Source organism: Lissotriton vulgaris, chromosome 3_1 (genome assembly GCF_964263255.1).
Source record: "Lissotriton vulgaris chromosome 3_1, aLisVul1.2, whole genome shotgun sequence".
NCBI lineage: Eukaryota > Metazoa > Chordata > Amphibia > Caudata > Salamandridae > Lissotriton > Lissotriton vulgaris.
This window is the reverse complement of record NC_141689.1, coordinates 716,608,518-716,632,532: the sequence shown is the minus strand read 5'-3', so window position 1 is coordinate 716,632,532 and position 24,015 is coordinate 716,608,518. Positions and strand designations below refer to the sequence as shown.

The following is a 24,015-nucleotide window of genomic DNA, read 5'->3' as shown; positions in this document are numbered from 1 at the left end:
GGAGGGAAGTGGTCACCCTAATCAGGAGTACAAGGGGCAGGGTCATAAGGGAATGTACAAACATTTTGGATCCATGAAAATACTTTTGCATTTTAACATAATGATATATCTTCAGCTTCACCATAAAGCTAAAATGAAACATCGACATCCTGAAGTTGAAAGAGAAATAAGAAAAAGGAGCCGAACTGTATTCGGTAATGACTTCACCATTTACTCTGTGTAATTCACCTTTCCACTTCTCGCAACACACCTGGGGTAAAAAGAACAGAATGTTTTCCTGGCTCATAAATACCTTCACCCACTACGCACTGATGAAAAAGTAAAACACTTAATATACATGCCATTTTGCCCCATGTATGAATTAACACAATCATGCATCACAAAGCAGGGTGGAGAGAGCCTCAGTAAAACATTTCTTTTTACAAAAATCACCCAAAAACTGGAAAAGAAAAATTCAATGTTTTATAAGAAAAACACAGGTTAAGTATACATACAATAATAATTTATTCTGAAATGTTAATTTTAATTTGTGATGAGACAGCCATGTCCCATTCAAAAAGAGCAGCCATCTCACTTCAAATAATAGAATATACAACAAGTTACAGCATAGCAAAAATTCTACCTAATGAATTTCCTGATAAAAGCTAACCCAGGTAAAATCTTATTTAAGGTTTTACATTAACACACATTTCCTTGCTTTGCAGATCACAAAGTTATTACAGATCACCTATCTATGCACATTGTGTAACCACAGAAAAAAATAATCGTTATTTCAGAAAAGGACCATCCGTCATGCAGAAAGCAGGTCAGGAAAGCATGATCAGCAGGAATCATATTGCTGTGAATTTCACAGCCACATGATTAATTATAGGGTTAGATGTATTCACAAGTAATACATCCACATTTTTGCATAAATAATACCAATTTCTCCCTGATGTAGTTTAGTCCATTTATCTAAAATGGTTGATACATTAATATAATTGTATCTTCGTTTTAGAGTTCATTATTTAGCTAGGGACAAGCAAAATTCAAAGGATCATGGTTTTGGATGCTACTTAAATAGAAGTAAACATACTGTACAAATATACTCTCTTAATCAACTTTCACACTAGCCACCAAGCATCCATCCCATAAATAACCAGTAAAGACGATGTATATTTTCAAATATGGCTTCCCGAACAAGAACCCTCAAGAATCAAACATATTTACAAAATAAAAGTTTTTGAAAGTCCGTTTTTAACAAAATTTGTACACAGCAGTTGACAATAATACATAAGTGTTTTCTTTTTGAGCAGCAATCAATCCAGTTCGGTCAAACAGAAGTCACCAAATAGGATCCAGAATGGCGTTTTGGGCTCTGGGAGCCACTAGTGTCTGTGGTTTCCGTTTTGGAATCCCTATTCTTTGTACTACCTGTTACTGGTGTAGGAATCTGCGAAGGTCGAGTTGAACCATTGTCCACACTGCTTTTTCTGGGGCTTGGATTATAGTTGAAAGGAGAAACTCGCGCTGCTACGGCTCCACTTGGTGAACTGTGTTTGCTGGAATTGCTGGAGCTGAAGGGCGTGCGCTCGGAAACCATATTGTCATTGCTTTCTAGTACAAGAGGGGTGTTGCTACCTATAGGTTTTGTTTCCTGTGCTTTTAGATCCGGAATATCTAATCTGTTCAATGAATTTAAGCGACTCTCTAAGCCCAGTGGGCGAACAGGTACATTTCCATTAGCTGGATTTAGTTTCCCCTGAATGACTTTTGAATCCTCATCATCTAGATTGCCTACTTCTGTAACATTGTCAATAACTGGAGGGGCATTACCTGTGGGTGATCTTCCAGACCTTGGATTATTAATGGGGCAATCCTCAATCCTCACCCACACATCCTCTGTTTTAGAAACGGCAGGTGCCATCTGGTACACCGAAGCCTTTGATTCAGCACCACTAACTACTCCAGGTGACTCTTCAGGCAAGGAGTCATTTATTGTCTGAGGAATTTCAGTGTCTTTAATCTTCCTCCAGGTTCCCTTTGAAGGAGTTTGGTACTCTGTACTTTGTGATGGCCCTGGCAAAGCAGATCTTTCGTCCTCACTTTTGGCTCTTTCACTTGATTCTGAAGAAGCAGACAGAATGGAGGAAGAACTTCCTGTCCTTCTCCAAGTGCTTACACGGGGAAGGGAGGTAGAATGTTTACTGTGCTCACGTTTCCAGGTTCCTGCTTTATTAACTGGAAGCCTAGATGGGCTCTCGGAATGAGAGCGAGCGATATCATGGCGCTTTACTGGTCTACCATCACTGCACTCTAAAGGAAGATTTAAATTGGGCGGTAACTTACGCCATCCCCCGGGGGGAACCGGTGCATTTGCTGGAAGAGACATATCGGGAAGTGAAGGACTTAAAACTGGTGTTTGCGTTTGAGAGCGGGTGGGAGAGCTAGGCCTAGATGATGAAGATAAAGAGTCAAATGAAGCAGATTCTTCTAATTTCCGCCTCAGGGTGGGGCTTGGTGCTTCTTTAATAAAAGTAGATTGACGTACTAAAACAGGTCTCTCTGATCGATCAGACTCACTTCCACTGGATTTTGCTGATGACATTTTAGAGAGTTCTACTTTTTTACTCGGTCCAGTGCTGTTGAGGCTTTGGTTTAGACCTTTTGATGCAGATTCACTTCTAGGAATACCACTAGCATTCTTTGATAAACCACTGTGCTTTGTCAGATTCTGTTGGCTCAGTTGTCTGCCAGGGGAAGCGTAAGACATTCTACCTACACCAGTGGACTTGGATGAAGGTGTACTAGGGGATGCTGTTCTAGGCAACTGTGAAAGTTTGTTTGGAGGACTAATTCCATTTCTTCCAGGGGAAATTGAATTGCGCCCAGGTGACTGAATAGGTCTACTTAATGGTTGCTGTGATGGCTTAGATGGGGTAGACTCTCTTGATCCAGATCTAAACCCCCCTTTACTGGATCCCCCTGGTGGAGGTGGCTGTTTTGTTATGAGACTTGGTTCTGCTTTTGCAGTTTTAACGCCTCTTGGGGAGCTGACTGAGCCCTGAGTTTCATTGGGGCTTTTAGATATTGTTTTTGGTGGCGGCTTCTTTGAAACAGGACTTGTACTTGGTGAACTGTTCCTAACACCTGGAATATGAATCATTGTCCTACCACGTGAAATTGAGGGCATGTTTGTTTGCTGTGTATGCTTAATCTGACTTGAAACATCTGAAACGGAGCGAGACTTTCCTGTGATTGCACTTTTATACACTTTCTTTCCTCCTTTAATGGCCTTGACACCTTCAGTTTCAGATTTTTTATTTTCCAGCATTCCTTTCTCCCCTGGCTTTACAATACGTGGACCTTTATTGTGGGTGAATAACTTTTCTTCCTGGTCTGGAGTGAGATGAAATGGAGACCCAAAAGAAATTCCAGATTTCAATGATAGCACTGAATCAGAGTCTGATGAGGCCTGTCTAGACAGTGAAGCAGCAGCAGCAGCTTGATGCAAGCAACTAACAATAGAATTTGCCCCTTCTTGTATAGCTTTCCAATCAAAGTTTTCCGAATCAGGTGAAAAGGCATTTTCTGAATCTGGGCTATTTGTATCTCTCAAGTCTAGTGTCAAGTTTGGCTCCTCTGCTAATATGCCACCCATATTTCGGGTACTGCCCTTTTCACTGCTTAACTTAGCTTTTCCTGATTTTCTTTTCTTAGGCATGGCAGAACTGATGCATTCCTGCAAGAGATCGTCTTCAGAATCAATGCTGAGTGAGCTAAGTGAACTGTTTCTTGAAAAACAGACAGGTGTATCTTCAACGTGGAATGACTTTGGCGCATAACCAGACACTTGTGGTCTAGTAGCAACCTGTGAATCTGGAGGTTCTGTCTGTGGAGGAGGATCTTTATTGTTATTTTCTTGGTCATTGTCACTTAGTGAACTGAGAGATGAATTGCGGGAAAAACACACAGGGGTATTCTCAATAGCAAAACTGTGCATTTTTTCATCTGTTGCTGCTCCTTTGTCAGGGATATCTTTAGCTGATTGTGGAAAAGATTTCTGCTTCTGGAGTGAATGCTTTGGCTGTCCTCTATTTGAAGCCTCCTTTGAACAAGATTGAAGCCTACCACTTGACTGTTGGCTGGGGGAAGACTTTTGGTTGGTTTTGTTTGATTTAGCGTTGGTTTCCTTCCCCTTTCTCAACTCTGCCTTTTCCTTAGAAAGATCAACATCATCATCATCATCAAAGTCAAGGGAGCTCAGAGAGTCATTTCGTGAAAAACAGTAAGGTGTTCCCTCAATTGGTGTATAATGATGAGGAGAATCAAATGCAAAGCTTCCCTTTACACGCTCTTCATTGTTTGGAGGCTTTTCCTTTGATTCTCTTGAACTATTTTTAAGATTCATTTTCTTTGACTCTTTACTTTGGCCACAATAAGGTCTTTCATTATTTTCACTTACTTTATGTTCTGTCGTTTTTCTCGGGCCCCCTTTGGATTCATTACTTTGTGGCATGGGTTTCACTGGTGATGTTGGCTTATTTTTCTCACCTTCTTGTTGGCCTTTGCCACCTGTAGAAGCAGATGCTTGTTGAATCTGATCCATTATTTTTTTCACCCTGAAAGGTTTGTGGCTTCGCCCTTTGGGCATTGCAGAATTAATGCACTCAGCAAGAATATCCCCTTCTTCAGTTTTATCCTCATCCAGTGTGCAGGGAGCCACATTCAAGGTTTTTCCTACTCCTGTGTCATCAGTACTTCTGCCCTCAGTAGGAATGGTATCCCTCTTTTCAAATTTTGTGGGTATGGGCTGTGCAATATTTTCAGCATTTGTCAATTCATTCGGTGGGGATTCTATAGTGAGATCACTAAGAGAGGTTGCAGTTGAAAAGTTTACTGGTGTGCCTTCCACACAATATACTCTTGGCATATCGTCAGCATGTGTGAAGCTGACATGCTTTTGAGGTTGCAATCGGTTTTGTGAGGGAAGTAATTTATAAACAGGCAGCTGACTTGGTTTCCTAGCCACAGGGGGAGGTATTTTAGAAGAAACCGCTTGATGAGACTTTTTGTTTTTTCTAGAAGATTTTGTAGGCATAGCTGAAATAATACATTGTTCTAAAATGTCAATATCATCATCTGTATCATCTAGTATGTCTTTATCTGTTTCAGAAGCCTTTGCAGCCTTTTTTACAGGATGATCATTAGTATCCTTGTCATACTCTAATTCAACTTCATTTCCATTGTCATTTTCATGCACAGGAGGCATAATCCTTAGTTCTACATCTTTTTGTATATATGGTTCATCAAGACTGAGAGCACTTAGGCTTGATGCACAAGAAAATCCATCAGGTGTGCTCTCTGTAGCAAAATGCAACAGTGTGTCAGCATCTGGAATAACTTGAACTCTTAGAACTGCAGCATTCACGGCAGTTTGTTTAGGTGCAGATTCTCGTTTTTCACTGTTAGTGGTAACTTTATTTTTACCTGCATCTCTTTTTAGATGAGTTGGTCGAGTAGGAGGTGGAGTTTTACATCTGCTTGGTGGCATTGTCTGTCCAGGACTATCTGGAAGGTCACTAGGGCTAATAATCCCACTTACCATTCCACTGCAAGGCTCACTTTGTACCGAACTAGCTATTGAGTGGCTCTCAAAACTATCCAAGGAACTCACAGAAGTACATCTACTAAACATTAGGGGGGTTTCCTGAACATAGTGTTCTGGTGGGCTCTTAGGAGTTTGAGCACCACTTTTAGATGGTGACTTGGCACCAGATGAAAATTCAACTGCTTTGTGTCGGGTAGAATCAGAAGGGGATAAACTAGAAGCTTGGTGCCGGTTTTGTTTTGTTCGAATGTGCTGCAAAGTTGATCGAGGTTCACTCGAGGTAGATTCTGTAGACTGATTACCACTATTTTTTTTCATTTCGCCAATCTGAAGAGTGTTGCTGTTCTCAGATGCATGTGCAGTTTGTTCACGACCCTCTATTTCATCTTCAGCTGAGGACAATGAAGACAAGGAACTGCAACGTGAAAAACATATGGGTGTATCTTCTACACAATATGTTTGAATAGTTTCTTGGTTAATAGATGAAGTCTTGGAAGATGCTGGTTTCTGAGTCTGACCACCTCTACTTTGTGCAGCGTTCGGATGAAGCTGATTTGTTCTATTACCGCTACCTGATGGGATGGTAGATGATCTACTACTTGATGAGATGTGAAGCTTATGTTTAACCTTTTGAGAAGCTGGAGGCTCTTCATCAGAATATTTAAGACTGTAATCAATGGGCTGGTCTAAATGATGCTCCTGTTCATTAAATGTAATACTGTAATTTGCTTGCCTGTCTTCCTCCTCTTCTTCTTCAGGCTGCTCCTCCTCAGAGTATCGTTCACTGTAATTGGTTGGTTTATCATCATCATAGTCATCTACTTGGCAAATAGTCTGGTTTGCTTTCGGATTAATTCCATGAGTAGGTACAACTCTACTCTGTTCAGAATTGGGGGTTGCTCTAGCTCTATAGGATGGGACACATTCTGCCTGTCCAAATTGAGGCTGCAGTTTCTGGTGTTTATCCTCACAGCTTTCATTGTATACTGTAAAATTGTTTTGACTTCTCTGATGTCTTTGCTCACTTTGTTTAATTTCATCCTCAATTATGTGTTTCGGCCTTGCCCATCTTTCATTTTGTGATGGACTCTGCCTTCCAGAATTGAGCTGTTCATCGGAATATTTGAGGCTATAATTTATTGGTGTGTCAAGATCTGTGTCATTGTCCTCCATGTGATTTGCACTATGTATCTTGTGAGCTAGATCAGCTGGGTATTGGTCATAACTACAAAACTTGCTTTCATCATCCTCAGAGTAGGACTCAACAGAAGGCTTCATTTGACCTCGTTTACCATAGCCATCAGTACTGCTAACACTATTCAGGCTATCATTTGATGCTCTCTGGTACTCCACTTTTGCACACGGTGCAGAGCAGGTTCTACTGAGATTTTCTGATTTTGTATAACTGTAAGAATTAGAATGGGGATGAGCTGCAGTACTTCTTCTTAGTGCAGTCCTCTCTTCAGCTACAGGGTGTTTTTCAGCAGTAGAACCAGAGTTTTTGTCCTCTTGATTAATGTGAAAACTTGATATCTCTTCTATGACTTTGGACATATGAGCAGCTGTAGCAGGCATTTGCAAGCCAATTCTTTTAGAAGAATTAGTTGAACTTTCAGCTGATACGTGGTATGTAGAATGTCCTCTTTCACGATCCACACTTTTGTCCTTTTCTGACCTAGAATTTTCCTGATTTCCTCTAGTAGATGAGGAAGGCAACACTGTAGAATTTAAATATGGTGAAAGCACAGTTATGTTACTGGTGTTGAAATTCTCTGGTCGACAAACTCCCTCATCATGTCGACTTGAATCTAAAACATAGTCACTGTACAAACTTTGCTTTTGTCTTGGCTTACTCCGATGAGTTGCTTTAGGGCTTAGATTATCAATGTTGTCAAACGTCTCTGACAAATGTTGAGCATCTAGCTCTGCTTCAAGTGCTTTTTGCTTCCTGACATGAAGAGAAGGCACACTTGATCCAGGAGACATAATATTAGCATCCTTATATTTCGTAGGTCTATTTGCCATCAAGTTTCTCAGAGCTGCAGCACTGCCCATCGCAATCATTTTGTGCTTTGAATGAATAAGGTTTTTGAGCATGCTGATGGCTCCCATGTCCCAAAGGCCTTCTTGATCTTTTGCATTTCTGGCTGAAAGGTTCCAAAGGGTTCCACATGCATTACTCACTATGGTTAAACTATGAGATTTTAAGTGCTGTAATAGTGTTTGCAAGCAGTTGTTCTCTCGTAGAATTTGCCTGTAAGAAAAGAAATGTGGCTATTACTATTAAAGAAGAAAGTCATGAAAAACATTTTTTAAAACCATTGAGGAGCTTATTCTGTACTAACTCCACAACTATCAATTTACCATTCAATATGTGTGGGAAGCTTTGGAAATTAGCTTACAGTTTAACAGCAAAGTAGAATAATTCAAACAAAGTAACTGTTTTCTATCTAGCTTCTTCATATTCATATGCATGAACAATGCCATGAAATTCTTTTTTTTAATATATTTTCTTTTATTGGATTTAGAGACATTATACAAACATTCATACCAAAAAAACATTAATTAATTTGTTTATACATTGTCAATAGTTATCTGTTAATCCAAATTGATATTGATACATGAAAGGAAAAGAGCCAAGGAGATACAATACATCAAAAACAGTCATATTACCAGATAAAAAAAATAAAAATGTAATCTATATACATTATTCTACCCTTTTTACCCACTTCGTAACTGGAGCCCATAATTTTATACCCCATCTTTTAGCCTGGTACCCCTTACAGGCATATAGAGCCTGTTCAAGTTTATGTAGGCTATAAAACGGGCCAAGAATTCATAAAAATGTTGGGGCATTAGATCCTTCCATCTAGTTGCAATCTTAGTATCACAACTGAAATAAATATGATGATAGTCTGAGGTTGATCTAGCTCAACACTGCTTTCATATCCAATCATCATAAGCGAATGCCACTGTTTTTCCGAGGATCTTCTCCTAAAACTTTACTAGTTCGGTTTTTATCAGATCAAGTTGTGGGCACCCATAAAACATATTAATCTCTTCAGCTGGTCCTACCCCACTTCTGGGGCATTTGTCATCCTCCCTTTTCCCCATTTGAAAAATTTGGCCGGACTAAAATACAAATTAAAAATCGTTTTATAGTGTTGTGACTTTAGATTAGCGGATAGGAGTGATTTTTTTTACTAACCATAGTGACATATCAATATCAATATCTTCATCCTCTAATCTATTGTCCTATTTAGTCTCAATTTTTTCATTATCATCCAGAGCAAGTTCCATCATCATACTGTATAAATGTTTGATTTTACAGGCAGTTCTCCCCATGGTTTCAAACAGTGTAATTTTAGCATTAGAGATTGCCCGTCTCATTTTTACCAAAGCCACCCTTTATTTGTAGATATTTAAGATAGTGCCCATCCGGTATTCCAAACTCTCTTTGCAGCTCACTAAACAGGTATAATTGGCCACTTGCCTGGATGTCTCCCACTGTCCTTAAACCAAGTTGCTCCCATTTTTTGGTGAAAATTGAGTCTTAGTTAATGCCACAAAGTCATCTGCATATGCTAGTACTTTAGTACTGAATCTCTTGGTCATCACTGGTGTAATTGTCTGGTTCTCAATTCACGATTGAATAAGTGGATTGATATATAGGGCAAATACTATTGGGGAGCAAGGGCAACCCTGCCTTGTTCCTCGTGAAACCTTTATCATGTCAGATTCTCTACCCATCAGCTGTAGTTTCGTGTAGGGAGCCCTGTACATCACTTCGATTTCTGTGACGCCCGAGGGCCGAACCCTTTAGTTACTAGGACACCTCACTAATAATCCCATGACACACGATCAAATGCTTTTTCTGCATCCAAGAAGATCATAGCCAGATATCCATTACTCTCCCCAATGATGTCAAATAGGGCCACCTCGTCTTACATGGTCAGTTGTGTCTCGACCTGGTACAAAGCCATGTTGCCAAAGTGATATGAGGCTGGCTATGACCCTCTGGAGACAGTTCGGCAAGATTTTAGAATACATTTTGGAATCTGTATTTATTAAAGAGATAGGCCTATATGAGGTGGGCCTATTCAATGGTTTATCTTTCTTGGGGATAATGACAATATTAGTACCATTCCAGGAAGAATATACCTCTTTGTCCCGCAGTCTTTCTTCCTGCATGGAATCACAACGCAGTCGTTATCACGAGCGCATTGTGATTCCGCATACTATTACTCCGCAAGTCAGAACAACGACTTGCTGAGGGGGGGTGCTGGATGTTGGAATAGGATAATTTACTATTCCAACTCCAGTCTGTGCGGACACTAAGGAAGGTGTTGGATTTTAAATCCAACCCCCCCCCCCCCCCCCCCCCCCCACCTCCGCAAGTCGAAGTTGTGAATTGCGGAGTAATGGTATGCGGAATCACAACGGGGTAGTGGAAACGACCACGTTGTGATTACATGCGGGAAGAAAAGTTCGTCATTAACGTTGTTTACCCCCCAGGAGTCCGGTGGGTTCCCAGAATATTGTACCCCCAGAAAAAGATCCCAGAGCAAGGGAGCTAGCTCTTTTTGATAAGATTTTATAAAATTCTGATGGAATCTTATAAGGGCCGGCTGCCTTGCCCGAAGCCAGCTGCTGATTTGCTATTTGTGTCTCCTCCAGTGTAAATTCTGTCTCCAACCTCTCACTAGCATCGTCCCCCAGAATCCTATATTCCTTGCTGCCCTCACAAAGACATCCCAGTGGGGACCTTGCATCTCCTCCGTATAGCGATCTTGATAAAATTTATGAAACACCTCAACAATATCTCCCGAATCTGTATATGAGGTCCCCCCACTAGTTATTAGAGATATCTGGCTCTTCACTGATTTTTGTCTAGTCTTTAAGGCAAGTAGTTTTTACAACAGTTTCGCCATACTTCTAGCTCTCCGCCCTATGAGTCTGGTAACTTGCTGCAGCCTTTTGAGAATAATAAGACCCTATCTCAGCCTTAACCACAATAACATCTAGGTGAGTTGTGGCTGCATCCATTCCCCGCACTATCTTACCCAGGTGTTCTCTCTCCAAATCCTGAAGCTTGGCATGTAGTTGCCTAATCTGCTTCGCTTGTTGTGGTCTCTGGTTAGATACAAGGCTTTATTGTCTCCCCCTTACGCCAGCCTTAAAAGCTTCCCAGACCACTTTACGTGAAGCACTAAATCTATTCATGTTAAAAAATTTGTTGATCCAAGTTCTAAGGTGGCAAACATATTTTTGATCAACCAATAATTTCCGGTCGAACATCCATTGTGGTTGGCACATATGGATTTGCGGCAATCTTAGCCCGAAAAGCAAAGGGTTATGATCAGACATTGATTCCGACAATATTTCTATTTCTGCACCTCCTAGAATCTGCTTTGAAATAAAAAAATAATCCAGCCTGACCTATTTCTGGTGAGGATAAGAAAAGTATGTATATCCTGGATCGGAGGGAAACTTGGACTCCCATACGTCTATTAGCCCATGGCTTTTAATCAGTGATGTTAATGCTCAGTAGACTTTGAGCTTCCGCCCGTGATATCTGTTAAGCATCGCATCACCTACTCCTAGATGTATATTAAAGTCCCCACACATAATTAAAGGTGTAGGTCAGGCTGCTAGTTTGATCCATAAACCGTTAGTATTGTTATTCCATATTCGAGCTCTGCTATAACCCACCTCCCTCTTGCATAGGCCAATGTCCGCCTAGCGGGTCCTATTCGGTTCTTAGATAAAATAGTAACCCCTCTAATATTAGAGGTTTGCGTAGAGCAGGCCATTAAAGAATAGCCCTTTATCGTGATTAGACCCCTCTTTTGCCATGGTATATGTGTTTCTTGAAGTGCAATTATATCTGGGTTATTAAATCTCATCATTTCTATAGTTCTGTTTCGCTTATTCCGGTCTCCTAAGCCACCTATATTAACCGAGCAGACAATTACCGTACCCATTTAAATTGATGTATTGACCCTTTTCTTTTGTTTTATCCCTTTCCTTTTCTAAGGCAAAAAACAAACCTGGGTAATAGTAATTTACTCTCATTTCTGTCATTATTCTTAGCGATTTAGTATTTTCTTTTACCTATTGTCCCTCTGAATTTTTTCACCCTGTTTTGTGCCCCCCATTCAGAACCCCTTGAACCCCCAACCCAATCCTCCCCCCTTCTCCCTAGTCCCTACCCGCCCCTCTCCCCTCCCTCTCTCCCATTCCCTGGAAATGCCCAGACCGAAGATCGGTCTGTTGGCAGAGATTGACAGCAAATTGCCAGCACCGTGATACCCTTATCCACACCATACTATCTTCTTAAGGGGTAACCCTATCAACGAGGATTCAACCTAAAAAAAAGAGACAAAAAAAAAGGAAGTAAGGGAAGGGTACCTACACGATAGATTTAAAAAAAACTAACATGACAGGAACAAGGATACCCCCCTTCCCCTTACAACCCTTCATTCTGCTTCTGATCCTAGGGCTTCAATCCAGCCAGGAGCTCTTGAGACTTTACCTCGGATGTGAAAAATTTTGTTGACCCTTGCCAGACTACCTTTAAGGATGCAGGATTATTCAGAAACACTTTGTACTGAAAGGGTTTTATCAATTGGCGCAAGCGCCATCTCCTCTCTACGGTGACATGATAAAAGAAAGGTCTTACAAAAAAAAGAGACTCCATAAACATTTCTCTTAGACTCTGGCCTGGCTTTTTTGAACACCGCCTGTCTCAAAAGAAAATTGCCCAAAAAGAAAAAAAAAATGGCTCGTCATATTTTTGATCAACCAATAATTTCCGGTCGAACATCCATTGTGGTTGGCACATATGGATTTGCGGCAATCTTAGCCCGAAAAGCAAAGGGTTATGATCAGACATTGATTCCGACAATATTTCTATTTCTGCACCTCCTAGAATCTGCTTTGAAATAAAAAAATAATCCAGCCTGACCTATTTCTGGTGAGGATAAGAAAAGTATGTATATCCTGGATCGGAGGGAAACTTGGACTCCCATACGTCTATTAGCCCATGGCTTTTAATCAGTGATGTTAATGCTCAGTAGACTGAGCTTCCGCCCGTGATATCTGTTAAGCATCGCATCACCTACTCCTAGATGTATATTAAAGTCCCCACACATAATTAAAGGTGTAGGTCAGGCTGCTAGTTTGATCCATAAACCGTTAGTATTGTTATTCCATATTCGAGCTCTGCTATAACCCACCTCCCTCTTGCATAGGCCAATGTCCGCCTAGCGGGTCCTATTCGGTTCTTAGATAAAATAGTAACCCCTCTAATATTAGAGGTTTGCGTAGAGCAGGCCATTAAAGAATAGCCCTTTATCGTGATTAGACCCCTCTTTTGCCATGGTATATGTGTTTCTTGAAGTGCAATTATATCTGGGTTATTAAATCTCATCATTTCTATAGTTCTGTTTCGCTTATTCCGGTCTCCTAAGCCACCTATATTAACCGAGCAGACAATTACCGTACCCATTTAAATTGATGTATTGACCCTTTTCTTTTGTTTTATCCCTTTCCTTTTCTAAGGCAAAAAACAAACCTGGGTAATAGTAATTTACTCTCATTTCTGTCATTATTCTTAGCGATTTAGTATTTTTTTTACCTATTGTCCCTCTGAATTTTTTCACCCTGTTTTGTGCCCCCCATTCAGAACCCCTTGAACCCCCAACCCAATCCTCCCCCCTTCTCCCTAGTCCCTACCCGCCCCTCTCCCCTCCCTCTCTCCCATTCCCTGGAAATGCCCAGACTGAAGATCGGTCTGTTGGCAGAGATTGACAGCAAATTGCCAGCACCGTGATACCCTTATCCACACCATACTATCTTCTTAAGGGGTAACCCTATCAACGAGGATTCAACCTAAAAAAAAGAGACAAAAAAAAAAGGAAGTAAGGGAAGGGTACCTACACGATAGATTTAAAAAAAACTAACATGACAGGAACAAGGATACCCCCCTTCCCCTTACAACCCTTCATTCTGCTTCTGATCCTAGGGCTTCATTCCAGCCAGGAGCTCTTGAGACTTTACCTCGGATGTGAAAAATGTTGTTGACTCTTGCCAGACTACCTTTAAGGATGCAGGATTATTCAGAAACACTTTGTACTGAAAGGGTTTTATCAATTGGCGCAAGCGCCATCTCCTCTCCACGGTGACATGATAAAAGTAAGGTCTTACAAAAAAAAGAGACTTCATAAACATTTCTCTTAGACTCTGGCTTGGCTTTTTTGAACACCGCCTGTCTCAAAAGAAAATTGCCCAAAAAGAAAAAAAAATGGCTCGTCTTGGATCCCTCCCTGACTGGATTTCTCAAAGTAAAGGGTGGGGGGAACCAAGATTGCGTCTGCTTGAGGCTGTAGGAGCGGACCTGCCAGGAGCATCGTGAACCGAGGGACGAACACAGTTGGGAAATTAATCTAAAATAAACAGTACTCACCCGCCTAATGTTCGTGGATATAGGAGGCTCAGACACTGCGGCGGACACCAACCTTGGATCCAAAGGCAGCCTTGGGGAGGAGCAGCTGTGCGATTATATTGCAGCAGTAAAAATTCTGACTTAAGTTCTTTCATCTGCTGGTTGTATGCGGTGTCGGCGAAGAGTGAATATCCAAATGGCTCCTAAAGCGCCCAGCTCTGCCAAGGGAAAACGGGCGCAACGGTGGACTCTGTGGGCCCGAGGAAAAACGAGGCAACCGGCGGGCGCAACTGACACTGAAGCCGGCTCCGGAGAAGGAGAGAGAGCCGGTTTCGGTTAGGAGAAGAGGCTGGACTTCGTCTGGACGGCATGTGCCGGGAGACACAGTACTTGAAATGCTCTGTGCCTCCAGCGATAAATGGACGGAGAGTATAGTTCAAGACACAAGCACTGCTGAGGCTGAAGAAGAGGGTCTTCCTCATGAGTCAGAACAAGCAAACAACTTAGCAATGGCTGGGGAGAATGGCCTGGCTGGAAGCCAAAAAGTACGTTCCGAGACAAGGCAGAGTGTCAATGTATCAGAGGGCACAATTGAAGACCAAATGAGATACAGTGGGGGATTGCCAGAACAAAGTGGAGACAGTGAGGGCGAACAGAAGACAAGCCAGGAGGAGACTATCGAGGGTATCATGAACACCAGGCCAGCAGCAACAGAGATAGAGACAGCACTATTGACAATACCAGGGACCCCCACAACCCAGTCAAGCTCCAAACGTCAGGGGCAAAGATTGTTGCAGGTAAACCCCAAAGTGGATATAGACCCTGATTGCTTTTTCTCCTTGTCTGATGGGCCTGGGTGGTCAGGTAATGACTCTGGATCCTCAATAATATCAAGCGAAAATGAAGATGCAAGTGAGTTGGAGAAAGTAGGGGGCTTTCTATATATAACTATGGTTGGCGGAAAGAAAACGGAGTTTCCTGCGCAGAGGACAGCAAGCCTGAAATGGGATTATTCTTTTACTGACCCAACTAACCGCACTCAAAACGCAGTAACCCAGGACACCTCTGGCTTGCATGTCCCAACATTGGAAACTGCCTTACAGACAATAATGCAAAACCGAGATGAGACACAGGCCGATGCCCTCAAAGTGCAGAGTGCTGCACGGAAAGTCCAGGGGGCAGTTAGGAAGCTAACAAAATCATGTAACATTATTGGCGAACGGCTTACAGAGTTTGAAACCAGAGTCAGCAATGTTGAGACTGAAGTAACTGACAAACGTAGCAAATTCAAGGAATAAGAGGAATGAATCACGGACATTTAATGTAAATTGAAAGAAAGTGAGAACCGTCAGCGACGCAATAATCTGAGGGTCCTGGGGGTTCCTGAAGGGAAGGAGGGATCAGATATTCGGACTTGCGTTCTAGATCTCTTTCAACGGGCCTTCCCGGATCTCAGAGACTAAAACTGGCAACAAGAGGTCCAGCGAGTGCACAGGACATTGCCATAAAATTATAAGCAAAATGACCAGCCCTAATTTACAAAAAAAAAACGTAACTGTATTTTCATTTATAAATATGCACTACCATGTGGTAGCGGTTCGCGGAGCATTACCTCTGGCATAATCCACATTTTGGTGACAACAAAAGCTTAATTCAGCAACAAATATATGTACGAATGAGTGATAAAAATCAAGTTGGACTGATATTTGGTTTTTAAAAATGCAATTTTGAACTAAGGCAATTAATCCCTCCCCTCCCTGACATCATAATAGTAAAATTTATGTCAATTGTTGGAAAGTGCCCCTTTTTGCATGGTTGCTCCCCACTTTTTGCCTAATGTTGATACTCTGACTTAGTGTGCCAAACAGGTACCCAGGGTCTATGTTCTTTCCCTAAAACGGTACTGTTGCGAACCCAACTGATGTGTCTATGGCCACATTTAAGTCCCTTGTAAAAGGTACCATAGGTACCAAGACCACTGTGACTAGGGAAGGCATGTAGGGCTGTAGCACTTATTGTGCCACCCTTAGAGGCCTTTACCTGTACACCGAAACAAATCACACACACACACACACAATGCAGGCTGAGTGTTTTGGTGCAGAGCAAAGTGAGGAGTCAACATAGCACACATACCTGTGTGCCATGCCTATAATCCACTGCCATGGCATAGGCAAGCCACCCTTTCTAGCTCGGTGCACTATACCACTGGTGAGGGTACAGGTGCATGAGCCCTGTACCCTTACAGTGTAAGTCCATTCTTAGACATTTTAAGTGCAGTAAAGCCATAAAGAGTATATGGTCTGGGAGTTTTCCATTACAAACTGCACAGCACCATAATAGTTTTACTGAAATCTAGGAAGTTTGATATCAAACTTCTCAGCATATTACACCGACACTGATGCCAGTGTGGGATTTAATGAAAAGCGCACTCAGAGCGCATCTCAGAGATGCCCCATGAAAAACGACCTGACTCTAGTGTCCTGGCTGAGTGGCTACTCGCCAGCTGCAACTACCAGACATGTTTCTGGACCACTGGGTCGAGAGCCTGCCGCTCTCGGGGTCCTGAAACAAAGCACATCCTGGGTCAAGTTGCCAAGGCTCCTCCCCAGGATGGGCAGGGTACACGAAGGGGAAGCTTCAATGGCTTGCCTCCTTTGTAATATGACGCATCCCTTAGCTGCTTCCAGGCACTGGCTCCCACCTTTCTGACCCCCATTCTGGGTGGGAGAATAAGCAGGAAAACCAAGATAGGAGGAGACGTGTGTCCACCTTTGCTAATCCCACTCCTCAGGTGGGGAAGGAGAAGTGAAGCACTCCTCTCAGTCCCCGCCATTTTGAAGATGAGGGACCCAGCCAACCAGAGTTAGGCTTCTGCCCCCTACCCCTCCTCTGGAGGGTGGCACAAGAGGGAGTTTACCCACGCCAAGGAAGTGACCCATTGGTCCCAACCTTTACCTATCTGACAGACCCCTAAATGTAATATTTAGGGGCAGTGGCAACCATGAACCTTGCCTCACCAGACAAGCAGAAGAGCTGTGCTGAAGGAAGAAGAGGAGGACACTAACTGAAATGGCACCAGCCCTACTGGCCTGTCCTGATCTCGACCAGCGAAATCCTGGTGTGTCCCGTGGCCAGCAGCCTCCAGAACCTGAAGGACCTGCCCTGCCTTCCCCAGCCAGACTTTACCACCTGTGAGCACCGGATTTGCTCACCAAGAGACTCCGGCCAAATCTGCAAGTCTGCACCACTCTGTACTAGACGCCCACGGCCCAAGTTCAAGTGGCCCAAGACCACGAGGAGGTCTCCCCGGCAATCCTGACCTGGGATCTGGTGATTCCGGACCTACCTCAAGTCTCCAGCCAATGCCTACAGCCCTTTTCTGGATAATCCCCCCGACCGCGACCCAAGCCGGTAAGAGAAACCCAACGCCATAAGACACCCCAGCAGCTGACCCATCATGGTGTTGGGTGGCCCAACATATGGAATCCCGGCATCCCAACTTACCTTTCCAAACAGTTGTCCCCTCCAGAAGATCTTCATGCCCGAGCCTGCAGTGTTTATTGAAACTGGGGAATCCCCATTGAAAACAGGGCCCGATGACAAAACAGCACCCTGCGCCCGGCCGCCCCGTGACGCTGTGGGTGCACTTTGTGTGCAAACTTGTACCCCCTTTGCCCTGAGCTTCACACCAGCAGCTTTGCTCCTACAACCTTGTGGCCTGCTCATGGGCAGCCACCAACCTGAGGCTCCCTATTCCCCCATTGGATAACATTCGGCCTCAGCACTCTGCTCCTGGCCGTCCTAGTGCCGCTGAGTGTGCTCTTGGAGTGAATCCTCGACCCTGGGGGAACCCTGGTTCTAACCCCAGAAACCCAACTCCCAAAAGCAAGTACTTACCTGTAAACCAATAACTTCATTTCCTCCCATAGGATTGAATTGGCTGCTTTACAGTGCAAAACGTTCTGAGTGGAGTGGGAAGTTCTATGAAAAGTCAGACAAGTGTGTCTTGATAACTTGAATTACTTAGCTTTATCCAGGAAATGTCCCAGTGTGGTATCTAGGTATACCACACTGAGTAAGAAAAGTAATCTGAAAAGTAACTTAAAACGTTCTTTCAATAGTAACTGAAAAGTAATTTCAACTGTTTATGAACAATTGACTTACCTTTAACCTAACCAATTGCATTTAACTGCATTATACTTGCAATGTACTATTACACTCACTTGTACCAAGTCCGGCTTGGTTCTAGAAATAGAATACAACTAAATAATATTTTTATAAAAAACAAATAGGTCAGTATTCAGTGTGAGTGTGTGAAACCATTTCTTAACAGAGTGTGTACAATAAATGCTTAACATTACACTCTGATAAAGCCTTACTGCTCGCCCACACAACCACAAATAGAGAGTAAGGTATTATATACTTTTACCTCTGCCTACCTTTGGGGATCCACTGGACTCTGTACACACTATACCTTACTTTGGTATAGTATATATAGAGCCAGCTTCCTACATCCATGTTATGCAAATTAATCGTTATAGCGAAATAAGGGCGTGGCCACTGGCGACAATGACTGATATTTGGCAGACTCCTGAGCTTTGAAGAATTCTAAAAGTGCATCCAATTCCAATGCTATGGGTCGCTTCCGCAAGTCTCTATACTCCTCCCTACGTAGAGCATACTATCAGTTAGTCCTCGGCTCTCCACCTCTGTCCGCCATTGGGAGACCAGGGGTGCTGCAGAGAACTTCCTGCCACTACTCTGGAGCCCTTGGGTCTGGGGCATAGGCCTAGCACACAATGTTCCACCGTTTGCCAGTGATTCCGCACAGCCAGTTCTGATATTGCAAGCTAGATGTTAGCCCCATAAGAAGATAGTGAGGGACAAGCAACAACATATGCAGGAGATCGCTTCTGGAGCCCAACAGCGGGGGCATGCAGGGGAAATTGCAGGGAAAATTTAGTAGAGTCCACGCGGGGTCAGGTAGGAGCGATGTAAGGTGAAAAACTGGAGGAATTTAAAGCAGGAGATACAGGAGATTCTTTTGGGGTATTCAAGGAGAAAGAACCATTCCTAGTCTTGAAGAACTCTGCAAGGTCGGTCTCCAATGTGGTTCGCAGGGAAGTTAAGGGAACGATCAGGTGTGAGCGGAGCCTGCGGTATAGTCAGCATACCAGGTGGCTGTTGTGTCCCATTGTGTGTATTGCTTGTAGGAATTTGAGAGTGGCTCGTTCAGCACAATCCTTTGCCCAGTGTCAGCAAATATAGCGCGCAATGCTGGCATGTGTTAGAAAAGAGATTCTGGTACACCTTGAGAAGCAGTTAAATCTGAGTGAGTCAGAATTATACCAACTGTGAAAAGTGCCCCATCTTTCATGAATCCTCACCACTCTCATGGATGGAACCTTCTCGTTGTGAGAGTACCAGAGGACGTCGGAAGTTCGTGTAAGGGGATGTTTGTGTGTACGGTACCCAGGGGGCCATATAGAGCAGAGCCATTCTCCAATATGTAAGGACTATATGCAGTAATAAGGGGAATGCCAAGCCCTTATATGCTTAAATTCAATTGAACCTTCGGTTCTCAAACAAAATAAATGCCATCCAAAAACTAGACTAGGTTGTTGAGAAAGAAGAGATGAGAGTCAGATGAAAATTGGCAACAAAAATGGGAAAGGTTTTCTCCTTATGAATGGCAATGTAAGGCACCACTGCTGACCGCAGTTACAACCAATGTTCCCTGTGGCATGCACGTGTGAGTGGGCGTGCACACTGCCTTTCCGCAGTGCTCGTACACACTACCAAATCGCGCACTTCACTGCTCCATGCACGACCCGGAGATTGTTTGTGAGCAGTGTGACAAAATGCTCACTTTGTTTTAGCTGAATTGCAGTGACAGCGTAATTACAAGGCCGGGTGGAGGAGAATGAGTGTAAAAGGACTTACGAAGTGTTTCTCTTATCTGCATGAGTTTTGCTGCAATGGATCACAGAGATCAAAGCAGGCACCTGTTAATATGCTGTTTTCATTATTATTGTCGGGTGGGGACCTGCAAAGATTCAGCAGCAGTTGCTGCATATGTGAGCCAGGAATGGATGTATTGTCAGTGGCACTGATAAAGCTTAATATATGACACCTGTTGTAAAGTGATGGGTAAAACTTTGCAAAATAAAATGTGGATTCTGCCTGTCATCAAAACCTAATCGCAGCCTTTAAGAATTAAGCCCAAAGCATTAACCTTTGATGGCAGAAAGAGATGCCAATCGAGTGGCTGAAGTGCACAGTGTGAAACTGAAAACGAGGGATCAGTCTCTGCCTCACCAAATTGTGTGATCCTAGGCAAATACATCATTTCACTGGGCAACTTTTTTGTTTACTATCTCATATAAGAGAACCTTCAAATACTTAAGTTCAAGATGTGCACTGCACAAAAAACTAGTCTTGTATTTGGTTTTTAAAGTTGTTCTATATAAAAATAGAATCTAGTTCACAAATTCTATTTAAATGACAACTGAATTGCCTCTTTGTTCACTTATAGCATTGTCATCAGGCCCAGGTACCAATGTTTCTCAGTTTTTAGAAAGACTTTTCAAATACACTGATGTGCCAAGGTGAAAACCTTCTGCATGTTAAAGAAATACACTTTTTTGAATCTCGGAGACAACTTATCATAGGCTAACGAAATGTTTGTTTAAATATTTTCAAGTCACGACTCGTACACCAGCTCTGAGTGCCAAAGGCGATTTATTTTATTTCATTTTGAGAGTTTCCTTGGCTCAGCTCTCCCTCTAAATTTCTTGACTCGCCAACCTCTACCTACTCACCCGCTGCAATGGACTGCAGACAGTTGTTCTTTTGAACTTCATCCCCTGCCATGGCACTGAGCGTCTGCTCCTCAGTATGTTTTATGTGTTAAGTGTGCTGCCAGCGAGAGGAGAAATCATACATTTCATCATGGTTTTAAGTAGGAGGAAAAATTAGGAAGTCTCTAAGTGGTGCGGCAAAAAGAACTGTAACTGTTACAGGTGTGTGTAGAAGACTTAGTGGTCTTTAGAGTGTCACAATCACCTGCTCACTTGTAAGGACTGCATTTTCAGTTTCTTTCGCCCTGTTTAAGGTGCTGTGTATCTCATTCACACACTTTTGCATGTAATCACAGTTACAATGGCACTTTTGCTTGGTGCGCTATGCATAGGAGCCAACAATTGGATTCACAGTATTCTGAACATCTTGCGGACCCACTGACTGGCATTGTGCGAATACCACACCTCCATCAGTCTCAAATTCAGAACTCTCGATTATAGCTTCATTATAAGCACCCACCTACATCCTGAGCTTCAAGGGGTGTAAAAATCCCAGCATTTAAAATAAATGCGCAGGGTGTCTCAAATGACACACAACAACTACACCGGGCCATAATAATGCAATTTATTTTTACACTGTCAGACCTACCAACTGAAAAAAAAAATCACCATTTGAGGAAGCGGTGGGGCCTCATGCCTAGGAATAGCAAAGAAGCACTTTAGCTACCGCCCTAACCCCAACTCTGCCTCAAAAAAAGAAAAAAAAAAGGTTTGTTGAGGCTGGTGCTGATGTTCTATTCTAGGGTGCTTTCACACCCCTTAATGGACATCAGCAATTAAAAGCCTCCACAAATGAGCTAGAATTCTACTTTTTACAGTTGTTCTCAGCTTGTTTTCCCTGCCACCCTGTGATATCGGCTCCTCGGTGGTCTCGTAGGAGATGGCAGGTCTTCACTGTCCACTTTACATTCCTTTAGACCTGTGTACATGTAATATATATGATACTAGATCAAGTTTAAGTGATACAGCAAACTAAGTTAAAAGTGAGATAATTACAATTGTATTTGTGGAGTTGGGTGCTAGAATCACAATTTCTTTGTGTTAGCATCAACCCCAATGAGCTGAGGAGCACTGGTAAACAACAGATTCATCCAATGTAATGGTGGGTACAAAACAACACTTTGCATGACTATCTCCAGTACATATTGCATAGCCACTTTTGCTTCTACTCATAATCTTGTAGGATTTCACCCCACAATCAAGTCACAAGTAGAAGCTGTCTAACGCAGACTGTGGATTAGGGCCAGCAATTACTAGATTCAAGAATTCCAAGCAAAGTTTCTCAATAATGTCACAGTTTGAGGCCAGTACCTGTTTGAACTCTATTTTGACACCCAAGTCGAGCAGTTCTCAAAACTATTCAACATCACATGCAAGCTTTAACCTATTTGGTTCTCACCAGTGTGATGAGAAAAATACTTTCACCTGCGGTCTTAGCTTCACTGTGAATCAGCAGATAGCAGAGCCTGCAGAGAGTTATATAGTGGGTCTGTCCAGAAGTGAGGGGACACTGATAATCTTGCAGGACAGATTTAATAAGAAAGTAGATAATGTGAAGTTTAAGATCCACAGACCTAACACCCATGGAGGTTCTGGATTCCGTGATGACCGGCCTGGGAAGAGAGGGGGCTCACAGGTCGAGGGGAAGAGACTCGGGGAAACAATGCAAGAAGGAGGAAGTAAAGCAGAGGAAAAACAATAGATGTCATGCCAATGTTAGTGATGTTATGTTAGTGACCTTTTATAAAGCGAGTGACTCACCCAGGGGCATCTCAGCGCTGACCTAGAAGGGGACTAAGAGACGTATAAGCAGAGTACCAGAGGGGAACCTAGAAAGTGTACTAGAACAGAAATGCTTTGAGATGCTTTCTAAAAGCAAGGTAGGAATTGGTTTTTCGTAAAGCCTCCGGAAGAGTGTTCCAGTATCTGGGGGCTACGTATGAGAATGATTTGCCCCCTGTACGGCTAAGACGAATGCGTGGGACCTTCAACAATGCCAGAAAGTTTGATCTAAGGTTACACTTAAATGTTTGCTTACAGATCTTATTTTGCAGATAGACAGGGCCCATTCCCTGGATGGCCTGAAAAGTGAGGCATCATACCTTAAAGAAAGATCTTTTCTTGACAGAAAGCCAATGAAGCACTCTGAGCAAGGCCAGCGATGGGGAACCTGGAGGGCGGTTTAACACCATCCTAGCTGCAGTATTCTGGATAACCTGCAGTTTAGCTAGCGTGGTCTCTCCCACCTCTGCCAGAAGGGCATTACCGTAGTCAAGGAGACTCATAACCATCGCCTGAACCACCGTTCTGCGGGGTTTCAGTGGCAAATAGGGAATCATTTTTCGTAGCAGACGAAGGCTATAATAACAAGAGCCTATGATGTTTTTGACATTGTCCCTCATCGTTAGCTTTTCATCCAGCTGAAAACCCAAACTTTTTACGGAGGAGGATGGGGCGGGTGTCGCCCCCAACTGGGAAGGCCATCAATCAGGAGTCCAGATATTAGCGGCTTTTCCCAGGAGCATAAGCTCTGTTTTTCCTGGGTTAAGTTGAAGGCGGCATTCTGTCATCCATTTGGAAATGGCAACCATTCCCTCCGCAAAGCGCTGTTTCTCCTCAGTAAAGTTGACTCCTATTGGGAATATCAGCTGGGTGTTGTCTGCGTACAAAACTATCTCAAACCCATAAGGCTTGACGACCTTAGCCAGGGGCGCAATATATATATATTAAAGAGTGTAGGGCTCAGACAGGAGCCCTGAGGCACTCCCTTGTTCGACTGGAATTTCTGAGATTTGAAAGGGCCTAAAATGACCGTCTGCACTTGATCGGACAAAAAGTTCTCAAGCCATCTCAGGGCGAGGTCCTCAACACCACACTCCCGCAGTCTCTCCACCAGCAACCGATGGGAAATCGTATTGAATGCTGCGGAGAAATCTAGGACGACAAGTATCGCTGAACCGCCCCCATCCAAAGTTTGTCTTAGTGAGTCTGTGACTGCCACTATAGCAGTTTCGGTACTAAATCCTGCGCGGACGCCTGACTGCGACGGGTCAAGAATACCATTAAGTTCTAAATAGTTGCTCAGTTGTTTATTGATTTGAGTCTCTAATATCTTAGCC

General features: G+C 43.0%; 1 protein-coding gene across 10 annotated transcripts in view; it reads right to left on the bottom strand.

The window, feature by feature from the left end:
* Nucleotides 1–440: 440 nt before the first annotated feature.
* Nucleotides 441–24,015, bottom strand: part of APC (APC regulator of Wnt signaling pathway) — an 831,398-nt gene continuing 807,823 nt past the window's right edge. For all 10 annotated transcript variants that reach the window (XM_086961019.1, XM_086961023.1, XM_086961027.1 and 7 more), the window contains one exon: nt 441–7,844. In XM_086961019.1, coding sequence (XP_086817145.1) covers nt 1,313–7,844 — 6,532 coding nt within the window. In that variant the 3' untranslated portion in view covers nt 441–1,312. The remainder of the gene's footprint in view (nt 7,845–24,015) is intronic.